The sequence below is a fragment of the Nyctereutes procyonoides genome, unplaced genomic scaffold, assembly GCF_905146905.1.
Source record: "Nyctereutes procyonoides isolate TBG_1078 unplaced genomic scaffold, NYPRO_anot_genome, whole genome shotgun sequence".
Lineage (NCBI taxonomy): Eukaryota > Metazoa > Chordata > Mammalia > Carnivora > Canidae > Nyctereutes > Nyctereutes procyonoides.
The window spans coordinates 43,559,558-43,576,421 of NW_026575051.1; the positions used below are offsets into that span (position 1 = coordinate 43,559,558).

Genomic DNA, 16,864 nt, shown 5'->3' on the forward strand with positions numbered 1-16,864 from the left:
TCCAATGAAAAAGCAGCACAAGACTCAAGGGAATATGCCACATCTCCTAAATGGCTCTTCAGAACAATCCTGCTGACCCCACCTTGAGTCTCCAAGCAGCTCAAATGAAAGCCTAAGTAGAGATGAGGCAGGAATGAAGTCTCAATGTGCAGCTGAAAGAATCATAACCCTTCCTTGACAAGGAGCATCTTGTAGGTCTGTTACAGTCTGTTTCCCCTTTCACAACATTTTTAATCCTCTGAAGCCTATTACTTACATGGGAAAAGAGGCATTGAGCCAATAATTTTATTAAATAAGTTATTCTGAGAAACATTTCTACCACCTTACTGAATCAATATGACAATAACAAAATACTAAAAATATAATAGCATAGCAATAATCAAAATCATATTATGCATCAAACTCAATTTCAGAATCTATATATGCTGTTTCACCTGGAAATGTCTCTAAATGGATGGGATCATTTCCATCATTCAGTTCTCTGGTCAAATATCATCTGTCCTCAGAGGGGCCTTCCTTGAGCACCTTTTACCCTAGTCACTCCCTATCCCATTATTCTGCTTTACTTTGACCATAGCACTTTTCTCTGTATCCAAATAACTTATTTGTTCATTTTGTTTCCACCCATGAGAATGTAAGCTCCTTAAAGGCAGAGGCTTTCCTAGCGTGTTCATTTCTGTATCCCTAGCACCTAGATCAAAGCCTAGCTCACAGTGTAAGGCAAAGTTTGTTGAATGGATGAGTTTCTATGCAATGCTTTAAAATCCACCAGGTCATGCACAACTGCCATCTGATTTAATCTTCCTATCAACTCAAGAAGCTATGTAATTTTAAAATTAAAGAAACTAAGCAAGGGTTATATGGGAAAACTCTGGACCTTCAGCTAATTTTGCTGAACCTAAAACTGCTCTAAAAATTAAAATAGATTAGGAAAAAAAAGCACATTAACCACACCCTCCCCCCAATCATGGAACAAAGCTTCAGAAAGGTTAAGTGGCATGCTCAACTGCACAGCTAATAACTCTGGCACAGCTGACAAAGAACCTTTTGACCAGCTCTTTCCATGCTTCTGCTAAACAGACTTTTTCACCTGGGAAAAGGTCAACTTTTCAAAAGAAAAATCATCTTTGATTTACAGCGGAAAACTAAATGCAGGAACGAAACAGGAGGCTGGGATCACTCACTGGCGTTGGATTCTGCTCGCACCTGCAGACGCAGGTGCAGTCCATCTCCAGGGACATACCGCAGCCCACCACAGGAGGATGGCACAAGCCTGACCTCTGCTGGAAGCTGGAGCTCTGTGCAGCCTTCTGGGGTCTTCACCTGGAGTGAGCATGGCGTTATAGAAATATCCATGGACATACCTCCTTCTTTAGGCTCCCTGGTAATTAAAAACAAAACATAAAAAATTACTTCTCCTTGATGGAAACAAAGTGATAAAACAGAGAAAAAAGGCCAAGGACCTCACTGTTCCTCTTCAATAAATGTTCTAAAGTTACTGTCCTAAAAAAATAGTGAATGAATCATAAAGGAAATCATCCTATACTAAATTTAGATCAGGGCAGAGAGTACTTTTCCCTGTCACTGTAACATGAAAGTTCTAGAACATATTTTTATTTTTGCCTTTTTTAATGGTAATTTAAATGTGCGTGTTTCCCTCGTTGCTAATAATGATCTTGAGCCTCAGTTCTCTATCCTTTTTTTATTTTTTTATTTTTATTTTTCCCAGTTCTCTATCCTAACGCATCCTGCAGCTACTCCAACCTGGACCTACCTGGGGTTGCTCTCAGAGTCATTCTGCTCACATAGACCACCTCTCATTTCCTAACGCCCCCTATTTTCTCCCACAAGTTTCCCCACAAGGTTCTTCGAACCAGCACAATCCAATGCTGACCTGTTGTACATCATGCATTTGTTCTCCCAGGGATCCCCTGTTCTCCAAAATATTTTGGTGAGAGGACACAAGGCAGCATAAGATAGTGGTATATCTGTCTTTGCATCTCTTGATCCCAGCGTGGTTTGTACATTCATTCACTCTCTCTCTCTCATTCACTCAATACAACTTTTTAAAGTTCTGTAATGTGCCAGGTACTGGGACTACCATTAACAAGGTATCTTCTCTGCCCCTCATCCCAAGTAGGGCATGGGCAAGTAAACAGGAATGATTAAGAGAGTATTATAAAAACAACCATGCACTGGCAGGGATAGGGCTGGCAGCAGCAGGCCACACTGGCAGGGAATGGGCAGCCCAGCACCCCCGGGACAGGTTCTTCATGATCCAAAATCATAGGACTGCCATCTTCACAGACGCCAAGGAGTAGAGCACCATGTTCAAGCTGAAGTATATCCTTGAGGGCATCCTCAAGTGGCCACCTGATGAGCAGCAGCTGTACAAGGATGACCAGCTTCTTTATGATGGCAAGACACTGGGATAGTGTGGCTTCACCAGTTGGATGGTATGGCCACAGGCCCTGGACACTGTGGGCCTGGGCCTCTGAGAAGCTCTCTCTACTCCCTTTCCACCAGATGAATGGTTCAAGGCCCTGCGCATGGAGCCCTTCTCCAGCCTTCCTGAGCCATCATGAAGCCACAGGACTCAGGAAGCAGTGCCAATGAATAAGCAGTGCAGTGGGAGGCCCTGGGCCCACCTAGTGCCCTATCCCCTCTAAAAGAGATTTGGGTGTCAAAAACAACAACATTGTACTTATTCATGATAAACATAGAGTACTATGGAAATACATGGAGGGCTACAGTGACTATCACAGGTCAAGCATTGTTATTTGAACAATGAATGATGAGTGAGTGAAATATTCTTGCTTCTGAGACTAGCATTACAACGATGCTGCATTTTACTTACAATAAAGTACTGTCATTTGATATACAGGATTTTGATAAGGATAACAGGATTACATGAAACAAAAGATACAGGAGAAAGAAACTTCTTGTCAATTTTAACAATTATTTTTTTTTTCAATTTTAAAAATTGAAAAATATCGGGCAGCCTGAGTATCTTAGTGGTTTAGCGCCACCTTCGGCCCAGGCTGTGGTCCTGGAGACCCGGGATCCAGTCCCACATTGGGCTCCCTGCATGGAGCCTGCTTCTCCCCCTGCCTGTGTCTCTGCCTCTCTCTCTCTCTCTGTCTCTTATGAATAAATAAATTAAATCTAAAATAATAATAATAAAATAAAATAAAACAGTCTAGTGATGTATGAATACCAGATATAACAGAACCAACTAGTCCAATTCACTACAAATAGAAATCACTTGGTAAAGGCAATCGAGAATAAAACACAGTCCATTCCCTGTCCACCAGGCACTGAAAAGTACAACAGCAGATATAGACCTATAGAAATGATCCTCATATGAAGCTAGAATATGCCTAGAATTCTAACAGAGGTGCCAAGCACTCTGCCTTTTAAGTGTAGACAGCAGGGGCAGGCCATTAACTCCACATCACCTACGTACAAAAGTCAGGCCATCTACTTGAGTATTATCTAAGTACAGAGATCCTGTAATCCTCTTAATTTGCTTTAGAAGATCCTAAGACTATTTTCTGGTTAGTTCTTTTTCAAAGCATATGGACTTGTACTTAATTGGCAAGAACCTGAGTCTTTTCCAAGGAATATATCCTTAAACTCTTGAGTCAAAAGTCTAGTTCTTTTTTTTAGAGAGAGATTGTGCATGCGCAAGAGAGCATGAGTGGGGGAAGGGGCAGAGGGAGAGAGAAACAGAATCCTAAGCAGGCTCTATGTTCAGTGTGAAGCTCAATATGGGGCTTAGATCTCATGATCCTGAGACCATGACCTGAGCTGAAATTAAGAGTAAGATGCTTAATGGACTGAGCCACCCAGGCACTCAGAGTCAATAGTTTTAAGAACTGATATTTAAGAAATAATAGTCCTCTAAAGCAGAGGTCAGAAGGACCAAATGGTATATATTTCAGGTTTTGCAGGCCATTTATGGTCTGTTGCATATTATACTATGTATTTTATTTTTAACAATGCTTTAAATAATGTAAAATCCATTCTCATAAGTTGGACCAAAACAAGGCACAGGTTAAATTTGCACATGGGACATAGTTTGCTGAACATTGCTCTAAAGATAAATAATTTGTCCATTTTGCTGCTCAGAGATTTTCAAACTGGATTGTGCCACTGGCACTAGAAGTACCTTAAGGGACATCACTACATTTCTACGCCTCACCCCACCCTATCTCTGGCTTACCACTCTTCTTCCCCTTCATGAAAAATTCAGCCAATTTGAGTGGAGTAAGATAGGCATCAATGCAAGTGTGGGAAAACCACAGTGGCCTGGAGATGTGGAAAACCCAGAAGAGTGAGGAAGGTGGGCATCCACCAGGACAGCCACCCTACAGGGATGTCAGATCTCAAGAGGAAGGAAGAGAAACCTAAATGGGGGAGCGGGGGTGGGCAACTCAGTATAGGGTTTCCAAGCCTGCCCTAGACCGCTCAGGCTGCTATAACAAAACACCAGAGACTAGGAGGCTTAACATACATTTCTTACAGTTCTGATGGCTGAGAAGTAAAACTTCAAGGTACCTAGAGATTTGGTCCTTGTTGAAACCCTCTACCTGGTTGGCAGATGGCCACTTCCTCATTGTAACTTCACATGGCAAAGAGAAGCAGCTTTAGTATTTCCTTTTATAAGGGCACTAATCCCATTATGGTGGCAAAGAGAAGCAGCTTTAGTATTTCCTTTTATAAGGGCACTAATCCCATCATGGTGGCTCCACACTCAAGACCTCATCTAAATCTAATTATCTCCCAAAGGTTCCATCTCCTAATACCATCATATTGGGGATTAGGGCTTCAACATATGAAATTTTGAGGAAACACAAAAATGCATTCCGAAACAGATTCCAAACAGATGAGGAAGGTGTCAACACTGAGGGGAGGTAGGGGAAGAAGCAAAGGATGCCAGCATAAGATTAATTACATAGATGGAAACTGACCAAATAAATGTATGTCATGAGAATAATGAAAGCCAGGATTCTCACTGTGGGAGAACAGAGTTATAAAGTGGGAAAGAGAAAAAATCAGAATGGATCCTATGGTAATAGACTAGAACTGAAAATACCTGTGTGGAGTCATGGTTTTCAATGTATATAAAGAGATATAGTAATACAGATGTGTATATGTGTATGTGTGTAGATGTATAATATACAAACACACATACACATGCATACATTCATACCATACACAAACATTATGCATTTGCCACATACACACTCTAGTTTTGTCTACTAGGGCCTGGAAAAAGTGACAGGTCAATAGTAATGAGGATACTTTATGCTCAGATTCTGGTTTCTAAAGGTCATTTTCCAGTTTTATTCTTAAAAATTTTTTTAAAGGTTTATTTATCTGAGAGAAAGTATGCTAAAAGTGGGGGGAGGGGCAGAGGGAAAGAATCTCAATCAGACCATGCATTGAGCCTGAGTCCAACGTGGGACCCAATCTCATGACTCTGACATCATGACCTGAGCCGAAATCAAGAGTTGGATGCTCAATCAAATCTGTCATCCAGGCACCCTAGTGATTTTCCACTTTAAAACAAATGGACATACACAAAATGATGTTCCTTGAAAAAATAACTACATCCAAGGATGGAACAGGAAAAGAATGAGATGAGACTGGAACATGTTGCTGTGCAAACAAAGAAAAAAATTAAAGAATAATAGGAACATATTTAAAAAGACCACATTACAAAAGAATAATAGAAACATATTAAAATCATCTTGAAGGGACTCCCCCTGGCCACATCTGGTATAAATTTGAGCAAAAAAAGTAACCCAATGAATAGATGATGATCTTGGGTCCATACTGATGTAAATGAATGAATTAAAGCCAGAGTGCCCAGTTTCTGCCTTCTGGAATACAGAGATAGTTTTATCCTGTGCTGCCCTTGTTCTGTAGTTACTCTGATGATAGTCAGTGGGATTCTTGAAGTTTGCAGTATTCTTCTTTCTTGAATGGTTGAGAGAGAATTTGTTTCTTGAAAAAAGGAAAAATATTTTTGCATAAATTGACTCCACTATTGAAAAAGGGATAGTTTGGGGCACCTGGATGGCTCAGTCGGTTAAGGATCTGCCTTTGGCTCAGGTCATGATCCCAGGGTCCTGGGACTGAGCCCTGAGTCAGGCTCCCTGCTCAGTGAGGAGTCAGCTTCTCCCTCTCTGTTCCACCTCCCTCTCCTGCTCTTTCTCTCAAACAAATAAAAATAAAATCTTAAAAAAAGGGATGCTTTAGATTGAACCATTATAGCTTCAGAATCAATCTTTTCCTAAATAAAAATATCAAAACCAAAAAAACTAAGCAAAAAACAAAACAACACTTTATGGTGGAGAAAGCAGACATCATCTTATCTACATGCTCAAAGTTAACATATACTTTAATGAAATAAGCCAAAATCCTGTGATACTTGATAGGAGAACACAGCATCACTTCTGTGATATGCTTGCCAAAGATGTACAACCTGAACCTAATCCTGAGGCAACATGAGACAAACCCAAATGGAAAGATATTCCACACAATAATTAGGCTGTAATCTTAAAAAGTGTCAAGATTATGAAGGCCAAGGAAAACTGAGGAACTCTTCCAATTTTAAGACACTAAGGAAACAAAACAACGACATATAAGGCATGATTCTGAACTGAGTTCTTTTGCTATTATGGGTATTATGTAGATCAGCGGCAAAATTTGAGAGAGGTCTGAGTATAAGATGGTAGTAACGTGTTTCCTGGTTTTGAAGGTTGCATGTTGGTATGTAGAGGAATGTTCCTATTTGTAGGAAATACACAATAATGTATTTAGGAGTAACATTAACTTACTCTCAAGTTTGAGACTGTCCAAAAACAAAGATTTTTGAGACCCTAACTGTCCACACCTTTTATATACTTGTGGCTTTCTTCATTGTGCACACCCTGCTTGAAATTATCCAATGACTTCCTATCTCACTCTGAGTACAAGCTAAAATTCTTTCGACGGCCCATAAGACCCAGTGATATACTGGAGACAGCTGTTAAAATTCCAGGCATTTTCCAAACTAGTTGACATCACTTTGGTAGCTTGACATCATCCATAGTGAAAGTATCTACATCACAGGAATCAGTAAATGTTGCAAATCAGGAAGATTTTTTTGTTAGTTTTATTGGTTTTCTTGGAAAGCAGGTTGTTAAACATTTACTAACATACATCTGTAAGACTATGTGCTCCACCAGGCCACCCACATCTCTCTGAATTTGGCACCCATTCATGCTTGCTGTTCTCTCAGAGGGAAACAGTCTTTCACCAGGTATTATATAGTTCCAAACCTTTCCCCTTTAAGTTTATTACTCAAGTGTTGCTTTCTCATTTGGAATAAGAGGTTGTAATTTTCTCTCCCTATCCCTTTTTGTTTTATTTTTCTATGTATTTATTTTCATTCAAATTCATATATATTTTGGGCACCTGGGTGGCTCAGTTGTTGAGTGTCTGCCTTTGGCTCAGGTCATGGTCTCAGGGTCCTGGGATCAAGTTTCACATCAGGCTCCCTGTGGGGAGCCTGCTTCTCCCTCTGCCTTATGTCTCATGCCTTTCTCTCTCAAGAATAAAATCTTTTTTAAAAAATCATTTATATTTTATTTATTTTGTATGATTTCTGCTCACTTATCACCCACTGCCACCATTATACTATAAGCTCAACGACAGCCAAGAATTTTCATCTTTGTTGCTGTCGTCGTTCATAGCTGGATACCCAGCACTTAGAATCTGAGTTTTTGGGGGTGCCTGGATTGCAGTGGGTTAAGCATTTGCCTTAGGCTCAGGTCATGACCCCAGGGTCCTGGGATTGAGCCCTACATTGGGCTCCCTGTAGGGTAGCCTGCTTCTCCCTCTCCCTCCCCCTGCCCGTGGTTCCTCTCTCTCTCTCTCTCTCTCTCTCTCTCTCTCTCTCTCTCTCTCGCTCATTCTCTCAAGTAAATAAATAAAATATTTAAAAAATATATTTAAAAAAAAGAATCTGAGTTTTTGGCACTAGAATAGGACCTTAGTAAACATCTGTGGACTAAATGAATGGCTAAGGTTTATCCCAGGAATACTAAAATAGCTTAACATAAACGGATTTTTCTAATGCAATTCACGGATGTAAATATGAAAGGGAAAAATATTACCATCACAATACATGCACAAATCATTACAGAAAATAAAGTGTCTATTCATGATTAAAACCCATAGTAAACTAAGAATAGAAAGGGACCACGCCATCTACCACACAGATTCACCAAGTCAATTTCATCATACCTAGTGATAAAATGCTAGAAACATTTCAAGATTAGGAACAAGAATAAAACTCAATCATATCATTTACATTAACTGAAAACAGACTAAAAATTTTAATTAAAATGCAGATTTTCAGAATGTATTCTGAAAAACTCCACCCAGTATATGCTTTTAAAAATTTATATGTAAGGCATACATTAATACTAAGAAGACAGAAAGAGATATGTGAGGCCAAACAGTACTGTCAAAAATGTTTTCTGACGAAGATACTGTGTATTTCAATGGAAGAAACGGCACTCTTTTAAACTAATGGTGATGGAACTAGTGGATATTCTTACAGAAAAAATAAAATAAAATTTAACTCCTATCTCACTCCAAACACAGAAAATGAATTTCATCTAAATATAAAAGCTAAAACTATGTAACTCCTAGAAAATAAACATAGGAAAAAACAACCTCAAGATAAGCCAAGATTTCTTAAGAAGCAAACAACACTAACCATTAAAGAAAAAAATGCAATAAACTGAAGTTCATTACAATTAAAATTTTCTGTTCTTGAAAAGACACTATTAAGAAAATGAAAAGGCAAATTTCTGATTGGGAGCAAGCGTTCACAAATTCACAAGGCATAAATAAGAAAGGTCTTATTTCCAGAATCTATAAAGAACTCTGTAAATTCAACAATACAACAAACAGCTTGATTTTTTATAATGACAAAAAATTAGAAGACACACACACACACACAAAATTAGAAGACACCTTCCAAAGGAACATGTATGAATGACCAAAAAGCAAATGAAAAGGTACTTAACATTATTAATCCAGGAAATGCAAATTAAAACGACAATGAGGCTTTGTACCTTTACAGAATTAGGTAATTAAAAGAAATGAAAATGTATGTCTACCAAAAGACTTATATGACAATGCTATAGCAACTTTATTCCTAATAATCAAGTTCTAGAAACCAACAAAATATCCAGCAACAGAATGGATGGATGAATTGTATATTCATACAGTAGAAAACTACTCAGTGAGAAAAAAAATGGGACTACTGACATGTGCAATGACAGAGATCAAACAGGAATCTCAGAAGCAGTTTTGAAGGAAAGCAGCCAGAATTTAAAAAGTATATACTCTATGAATCCATTTATATATAGTTCATGAAACGGCAAAACTAATCTTTGTTGAATGAAATCAGAAGAGTGGCCGCTTTTGCTTTTAGGAGAGGCAAGTTGGTGATAAAGTTCAGCAGCCAAAGACCATTGGGGAACAAACCAGTCAGATTTCTTCACTTGCTTAAACAAGGGAGAGTAATCTAGGGAAAACTGTGAAGGGGCCCCTTGATAAGAGGAGGTGGGAACTTTGTCTTGTTTTTGTTTTGTGTAAGTTTGGGGTGGTGGATAACCCTGCATGGTGGACTAGAATTGTAGATACTTACCTCAATGTATGATTTGAGAAGGAGAGGGAGACACAGAGAAAAAAAAAAAAAAAAAAGAAAAAACTATCAAGTATCATCCCCGATTTTACAATTGATAAAGTTCAGACGAAACGATGCTACTCTGGTGAAGAAGCTAGGATTTGAATTCAGTTCTCATGCCAAATCCCAAACTGCCAGATCTACACTTGTCCGATTTAAGGAAAAGGAAGATAAACATCAATCTACCTCGGAGCGGCTCCGTGTAGTAAAAGCTTCAGGATTTGAATATCTAATTCACTCTATTTGAAATGGCAGTCACAAGGGAATAACTAAAGGGGGCCACAAATAAGAGAACATTTCTCCTAAAAGTCTTTTTTTTTTTTTCTTATTTATTCATGAGAGACACACAGAGAGAGGCAGAGACACCGGCAGGGGGAGAAGCAGGCTTCCTGCAGTGAGCCTGAAGCGGGCCTCGATCCCAGGACCCCGGGATCGTGACCTGAGCCAAAGGCAGATGCACAGGGCAGCCCGGGTGGCTCAGCGGTTTAGCGCCACCTTCAGCCCAGAGCGTGATCCTGGAGTCCTGGGATCGAGTCCCACGTCGGGCTCCCTGCATGGAGCCTGCTTCTCCCTCTGCCTGTGTCTCTGCCTCTTTCTCTGTGCTTGCTTCCCGTGAATAAATAAAATAAAATCTTAAAAAAAAAAAAAAAAAGGCAGATGCACCACCACGGAACCACCCAGGTGCCCCTCTCCTGAAATTTCTTGTAGTAACAAGTTAAACGTTTGTTGACTTCTCATTGGAACGCGGAATGCGAATACCACAATGAGCTCCAATAAGAAGCCTGCAACCTCGGTTAGTCGTTCAGTGAATGTGTCAGTTTTTCTGCAGAAAACAGCGTGGATGGGGGCGGAGGGTGGGGGACAACCTAACCGAGTTCATGTACAAAATAGGAAGCTCACAGTGGAACTTAACCCTCTGAGGAGAAGCCCAGAAAGAAGCAGGCAAGGTTCGTTCGTTTGTTTGTTTGTTTGTTTTCTGCTGTTTTAGGAAAAGCCGGGCACTGTTAACGTTACATCAGTGCTCCTCAACCTTTGGGGTATTCGGAGTCCTGGGAGGCGTGTTAAAAGAGAAGTTCTGAGTCAGCGGGTCTGGTGTGGGGCTGAGACCTGCATTTCTTAAAAACAACAAAACAAAACAAAACCTCCCAGGTGATGCCGAGATGGCCAGTCGAGGAGGGAATAAAAGCACGAGGGTGCGGGAGGAGAAGCTCCACTTTGAGCAAATGACAGGCTCTAAGCAACCGGGAAGAAAGTCACAGCTCGTCCCTCCGAGGGGGGCGGAGGCTGCGGGACCAGCAGCGACCCCGGCTAACGCCCTGTGCCCCGGGGCCCACACGCCCAGCGCCGGCCTTACCCGAGGATGAGCAGCGCGCTCTGCAGCCGTCTCCGCACCTCCAGGAACACGCGCGTCCCCGCCGCAGCCGCCCCCATGGCGGGCGCCCAGCCGCAGGTGCTGGGGACGAGCGGCCACCACGGCCGGAGCGGCGGCACGTGCGGCGGCGGCACGTGCGGCGGCGGCGGCGGCGGCGGGGCGGACCTCCCGCCCGGATCCCTGCGCCGACACAGCCCGCCAGCCCACAGCGCCACCTGCCGGGCGGAGAACGCGCAGCCGCCGGGACTCCGCCTGGGGGCGTGAGCGTTTCCGGATGCTGGCCTAGGTCCGAGGGCTGACAAAGGTGGGCAGGGAGAGCCCAACCGCCCTCCCGCTCTTCTTCTTGTGGGCGGGGCCCGATGCGCGGCTCTCCCAGGATCCGACCTTAAAAACCTGAGCCGAGTACACCCCTTTGACTAGCGTGGGTGGGAATGAGGCTGGAAGAGCGCGGGATGAAGGATGCAGGAGATGCAGGCGGGCGCTGACCTCCCAGGAGGCTCGAGAGCCGATTTCTCCACCCCAAAACACAATCTTGTTTCGTTTCCTAATAAACGACAGTATCTTCTGGATGCACTGTGGTCAGTCCCTTGGTAGTTCTCCTCTGAGGCAACGAACGTCCAGGATTGACCTGGCATTGCTTCTGGGTTCAGACGCAATGGCTCTAAGGCGGAAACAGGTGCAAAAATGTAAGAGGTTTTGTTAGCAATATGGAAGAGCAAGTAGTTAAGTCCAATATCGTGAATCACAGGATTAGCCGTTCCTATCCTCTTTGAGAAAAGGAAAATGAGAATGACTCCACAGGTACATTTCCGCTCTCCACGTTTTGTAGAGGTCGACACTGATTCACAGGGGTCCTGGTCTTATTACTGCTAGAAGATAATTTTGGAAAGTTTTACCTCTGCTGTAAGGCCTGCTTCCCCCTCTGCCTGTGTCTCTCATGAATAAAAATAAAATCTTAAAAAAAAAAAAAAGCTGTTCTGGACTCCTAGCATTCTTTCCAACTCTCCATACTTAAGATAGAGGGAAATGCTTAAAAATGGGGAGATATTAAAATGTAAGGCAGGGTGGTAAACTTATAGTAAGAATTCTTTAAAAACAAGAGGCTGGGGGCACCTGGCTGGCTTGGTGGGGGGAGCATTGGAGGCTTGATGTTACCCCGACCAAATTGGGTGTAGAGATCACTTACAAGTGAAACCTTAAACAAAAACCAAGAGGCTGTTAGGTTTTAAAAACAAACAATGATGGCTTGTATTCAGAAAATCGTGCCCATTGATAGCTTCTTAATTCGAAGATTTTCCAAATAATAAATTCACTTCCCTAGAGATCCTATTTTAAGAGATCTTCTAAGGTCAGTATTTGCAGTTTTAAAGTTTATTATGGTGCTTCACAAATTCCCGTATCCACCGCAATAATTCCAAATCATGGTTGGAGGTAGCAACACAATTAAGAGAATCAAGTTTACTACTACTTTCCTACCTCAAATAACGGTGATCATGGGTGATGGTTTCAACCCCTAACCTCTTCCACCTTTAGTTCTCAAGCCTATTAAATCTCAAATGCTGCCACATTGTATTGAAATCTTTAACAGTCTTAGCGCAGCATGCTTTTCATACTTGATGTCTGATTATCTTTAAAGATTGCTTTATTGTACAGTCACAGATTTGTAAAAATCAAACAAACAAACAAACAAACAAAAAAACCTTTTTGTTTCTTTGACCCTACAGTTTAGGCAAAAACAGGGCAATCCTCCCTGCAGCAACTACATGATTTAAAGAGAACATAAAGTTAAAATGTTTCCAAATCTGATAACTATATATCTCCTAACTTCAGTGTTCCAATTTCTCTGAGCCTCAAGTTCCTCATATGAAATATTGAGGGATCGTTTAACACTTAAAGGATTGTTTAAATAATAGATAAAAGCTGTTCTCGGGCAGCCCTGGTGGCTCAGGGGTTTAGCGCCGGGCGTGATCCTGGGGACCCGGAATCGAGTCCCACGTCGGGCTCCCTGCGTGGGGCCTGCTTCTCCCTGTGCCTGTGTCTCTCATGAATAAATAAAAATAAAATCTTTTTTTTTAAAAAAAAGAAAGAAAGAAAGAAAAAAGCTGTTCTCAATTCCTAGCATTCTTTCCAACTCTCCATCAAGACGTGGCTGGCCCCTGCGAGTTGGAAACCCCTGCTCTTCCGTTTGGAGGCCCATCCCCCTTAGTCGGTGGCCTCGGGCCGCTTCCCCGGCCGTGCGCTTGAGGGCGCTGTGGCGACGGCCAGCGCCTGGAGGCGAGGCGCCGACCGGGGGGCGGAGACCCGGGGCCGTCGACGTCGACGCCGGCGTGGGCGCGGGCGCAGTGCACGCTGGGAGCTGTCACTAGGCCCTTCGGCTCCCGGCCTCCGCGTCGCTGCCGCGGTTGCCAGGAGAGCGGCGCCGGCGGGGAGCGGCCGAGCCCACGGCAGGTAACAGCGTCCCCGCCCCCAGCGCGGTCGCGAGGCCAGCTGCGGGTCCTGAGCTGCGCCCGCGGCCAGGCTGGTTGCGGAGCCACGGGGACGCCCCGCGGGGCAGGCTGCTGCGGCGTCGGGGGTGTTGCCGCCCTGGCCCCGCCTGGATCCTGAAACCCGGCTGGCCGCCCTCGGGTTTCCGGAGAGGCGGGCGCCGCGCGGGGCTCGGCGGGCGGGGGCCGGGGCCGGGGCCGGGGCCGGGGCTGGGCGGAGGCTCGCGGGCGGCCCCGGGCACGGGCGGCCGCTCCCGAGCCCTCTGCGCTGGGGCCCCGCGGCGCGCGAGGTTGGGGTGGAGGTCGCACCTGTGCGGTAACGGCGCGCGGAGTAACCCCTTTGTTGGTGGAATCCGGGATTCGTGCGGTCTCGCTCAGCCGGGGGCCCTCCTGCGATGGAGGAGACGCGGATGCCGGCCGTGGTTGAGGGTCCGCGTTGGGGGACTGGGAGGGAGCGCACAAGTTCATTAGAGGAAGTCAGGTTAGTCCTGCGGAAGTTGTTGACCGCGATCACCTTTGATTCTCCAGCCTTTTACAGTTGCAGCCTAACCATAGTTACTTGTCGGGTCTCTCGCATTCTTCCCCCGTCCCCTGAGGGGGGAGGGGGTGGGGGTGGGGGTGGGGGGTGGTATACCACTGCTTTAAAAACGGAAAGAACTGCGTCTCTTACGCTGCCTTCTAGTTCTGTGGAGTTTGGGGAATAGATTTTGCGATCATCCGCTTTGGAGAGTGTAGTTAGAGCAATCAAAACAGGGTTTTTTTTTTTTTTTTTTTTTTTTTTTTTGAGAATTACGAAAGAAAATAAGGAAACTAAGCGTTTGCCTGACAAGCCCAGAGCTGTGGAAAGACATAAATTTCTCAATTTTCGGTGTTCCTGGCTTTCTTCTACGCAGACAGACCTCGTGTGTTATCAATGGATAGTGTATGTCGACGTTGTACGCGAAGAAATTCACCGTCTGGTAAACACAGGGATTGAGCTGAGCCGACAGAAGTGGCCACAAGGGCAAATTAAAACCAGTTTCAGGTCAAATGCTTTATTTCAGGGAGTAAGCCGCCACTCTGAAGAAATTCCTCTCCACCACTAAACAATTGTAAATCTCTAGGTGATTCTAATCGTGAAGAACCCCGGTCTTGAAGGAAGAATTAAAAATACCTGAGTTAATACACGCACCAGAAAATGTGACACCATAACCAAAGTGTTAGGTGTGAATTCCACGTCTGACTCTATATACCGTTTAGAGAGTCTTACTTTGTTGCTAAAGTAGTAGAAAGAGCTCCGGCCTGCGAATGAGAGATTTTGTTCACATTCTTTGTCCTCCAGCTGACCAGATGTGCTCCAAAGTCTCTAGTCATCTGTTTAAAGGAATTTCATGAGATCAGGATTTTCCAAACCAGTGTTTCACCTGAACACTTCTCAATCCAGTAACAGCCTTACTGCCCCAGCAGTGTTCCATGACAAATAATTTAGGAGCACATTGGGTTAAATCATGCCCTACCTAGCCAGAAAGCCTATATTCTCAAGGCCAACATGTTAACATCTAGAATACAATTACATAGGATACCAGTCTGGAAACTACTGTACAGATCTTTCTCAATTTATGATGGGGTGTGTGTGTGTGTGTGTGTGTTTGCAGAAGTACACAACTTTAATAATGATAGATGAACGGAAACAAAAAGACGGATATAACACAGTAGGACAGGGGTGAGGTAGGGATGGAAGGGACAGAGGGATCACAGCAGCCAACGGGTGATTCTTTTGATGCCCTGAGGTCATGAGACACTTGACTCATGTCATCAATAACTGCATGTTGAGTGAACCACCAACTCTGGAAGGCAAGTAGTGGTACTATTGCTGAGCTTAGAACTGGGGCAGGGGTCCTCTCTGTCACGGAGTGGTTTTTGTTTTGTTTTTGTTTTTTTTACAGAGTGTTTGTTAATTCTCAAGATCGTCTGGGCTCCTGAGTGTTAGGTCAGCGTTGTAACATCAGGAGATGGCCTCTTGAGCACAAGTTCCCTAACAGGAGGTGGAGAAACAGGTCCGTCCCCCCCCCCCCCCACTCAGAGTAACCAGGATATATCCTGATAACCCCACCATAAATTTAAAATGTCAAAATTCGGAAAGGCATTTACTATATCTAACTTAATGTTAAACATGTGCACATTACTTACATTAGCCGTCAGTTGGGCAGAATCATCTGTCAAAGGTCATTTTACTATAAAAGTTTCGAATATCTCATATGACTTACTGAATACTATACTGAAGAAAAACAGAATGATTGTGTGGATAAGGAATGGTTGTAAATGTATCAGTTGTTTACCCTCATGATTGCAGAGCTGACTAGTTGCTGAGGCTTATGGCCACTGGGAAAAAAGGGTAAATTGAACTCTCATGAGTTAGACTGCCTGTGCTTGAGCTGGGTCTCCGTTCAGCTCTAAAACTCCCTACCTTACGCTTTTTAGCTCTCAGTTTAAGCTTTCTGGGGCATAAAGATCTAGTGGCAATTCACTGGTATAACAAAAGGCTTGTATTTTCCTTATTAAAATATTAAGGATGCACATAGGTTTCAGTGAACTTTAGTGCTTTTATTTATGGCTGAAGAAGACTTTTTTTTTTTTTTCTGGTCTCTTGATGCTTTTTCTATAACCATAATTTACATTTTGGATTTGATTTTGTGGTTAAGTCATTGATTTTATTGAGAATGGCATTTTAAAGTTCCAACAAAACTTGTTGATTAGGGCATTATTTTTACTATGCATGAGTTCCCTCTTTAGTCATTAAGTTCTTAAACTATGAAACATAATAAAAGTCTCTTGAAATGTACTTAATAATTAAATTTAAGAGTTCAGATCATTGGAAAGAGTTCAAGGTTAAAACAAATTCTAAGGCAGTCATTTCTGTGTTGCTTACATATAGGATCTAAGTGTTGAATACAATCTTAAATTATTTTGTTAAATTCTGTCAGGTGTCACTGGCAAACAGCCAGTGTGGCCACTTTAGTCTGTTCTTTGTTACTTTGTTAGGAGTGAGTGCTATTATTGTGCTCTTTTGTTAGAGGGGGACAGTGGTGGGAACAATACATTTAATAGGTAATCCCTAATTCAGGTAAGCTTTCTTCCTGAAATGAAACTGTTGAGAAGTATAGAGCTGCAGGTTTTGTGTAATGGCTTATAGTTTGTATTGAAATTTGGCAATAAAAAATAAGTACTTTTGGTTCCCTCGTCTTTAAATGGTGATTTCTTTTTATTGTATTTACC

The 16,864-nt window shown here is 42.9% G+C and overlaps 2 protein-coding genes and 1 pseudogene across 7 annotated transcripts in view; 2 read left to right on the forward strand and 1 right to left on the reverse strand.

Moving 5' to 3' along the window:
- Positions 1–11,265, reverse strand: part of UBE3D (ubiquitin protein ligase E3D) — a 149,440-nt gene extending 138,175 nt beyond the window's left edge. Inside the window, exons 1-2 of one of the 2 annotated variants that reach the window (XM_055329541.1) lie at positions 11,109–11,265; positions 1,185–1,381 (exon numbers count right to left, since the gene is read on the reverse strand). In XM_055329541.1, coding sequence (XP_055185516.1) covers positions 1,185–1,381; positions 11,109–11,185 — 274 coding nt within the window. In that variant the 5' untranslated portion in view covers positions 11,186–11,265. The remainder of the gene's footprint in view (positions 1–1,184; positions 1,382–11,108) is intronic. The other variant, XM_055329542.1, reaches the window with a different exon arrangement.
- LOC129512760 (elongin-B-like) lies at positions 2,274–2,791 on the forward strand (annotated as a pseudogene).
- Positions 11,266–13,481: 2,216 nt separating the features above from the next.
- DOP1A (DOP1 leucine zipper like protein A) overlaps positions 13,482–16,864 on the forward strand; it is a 107,908-nt gene continuing 104,525 nt past the window's right edge. For 4 of the 5 annotated variants that reach the window (XR_008665037.1, XM_055329676.1, XM_055329679.1 and 1 more), the window contains exon 1: positions 13,482–13,574. The gene's annotated coding sequence lies outside the window, so the exon portion shown is untranslated. Of the gene's footprint in view, positions 13,575–14,420; positions 15,646–16,864 lie in introns of those variants that run through there. The other variant, XM_055329677.1, reaches the window with a different exon arrangement.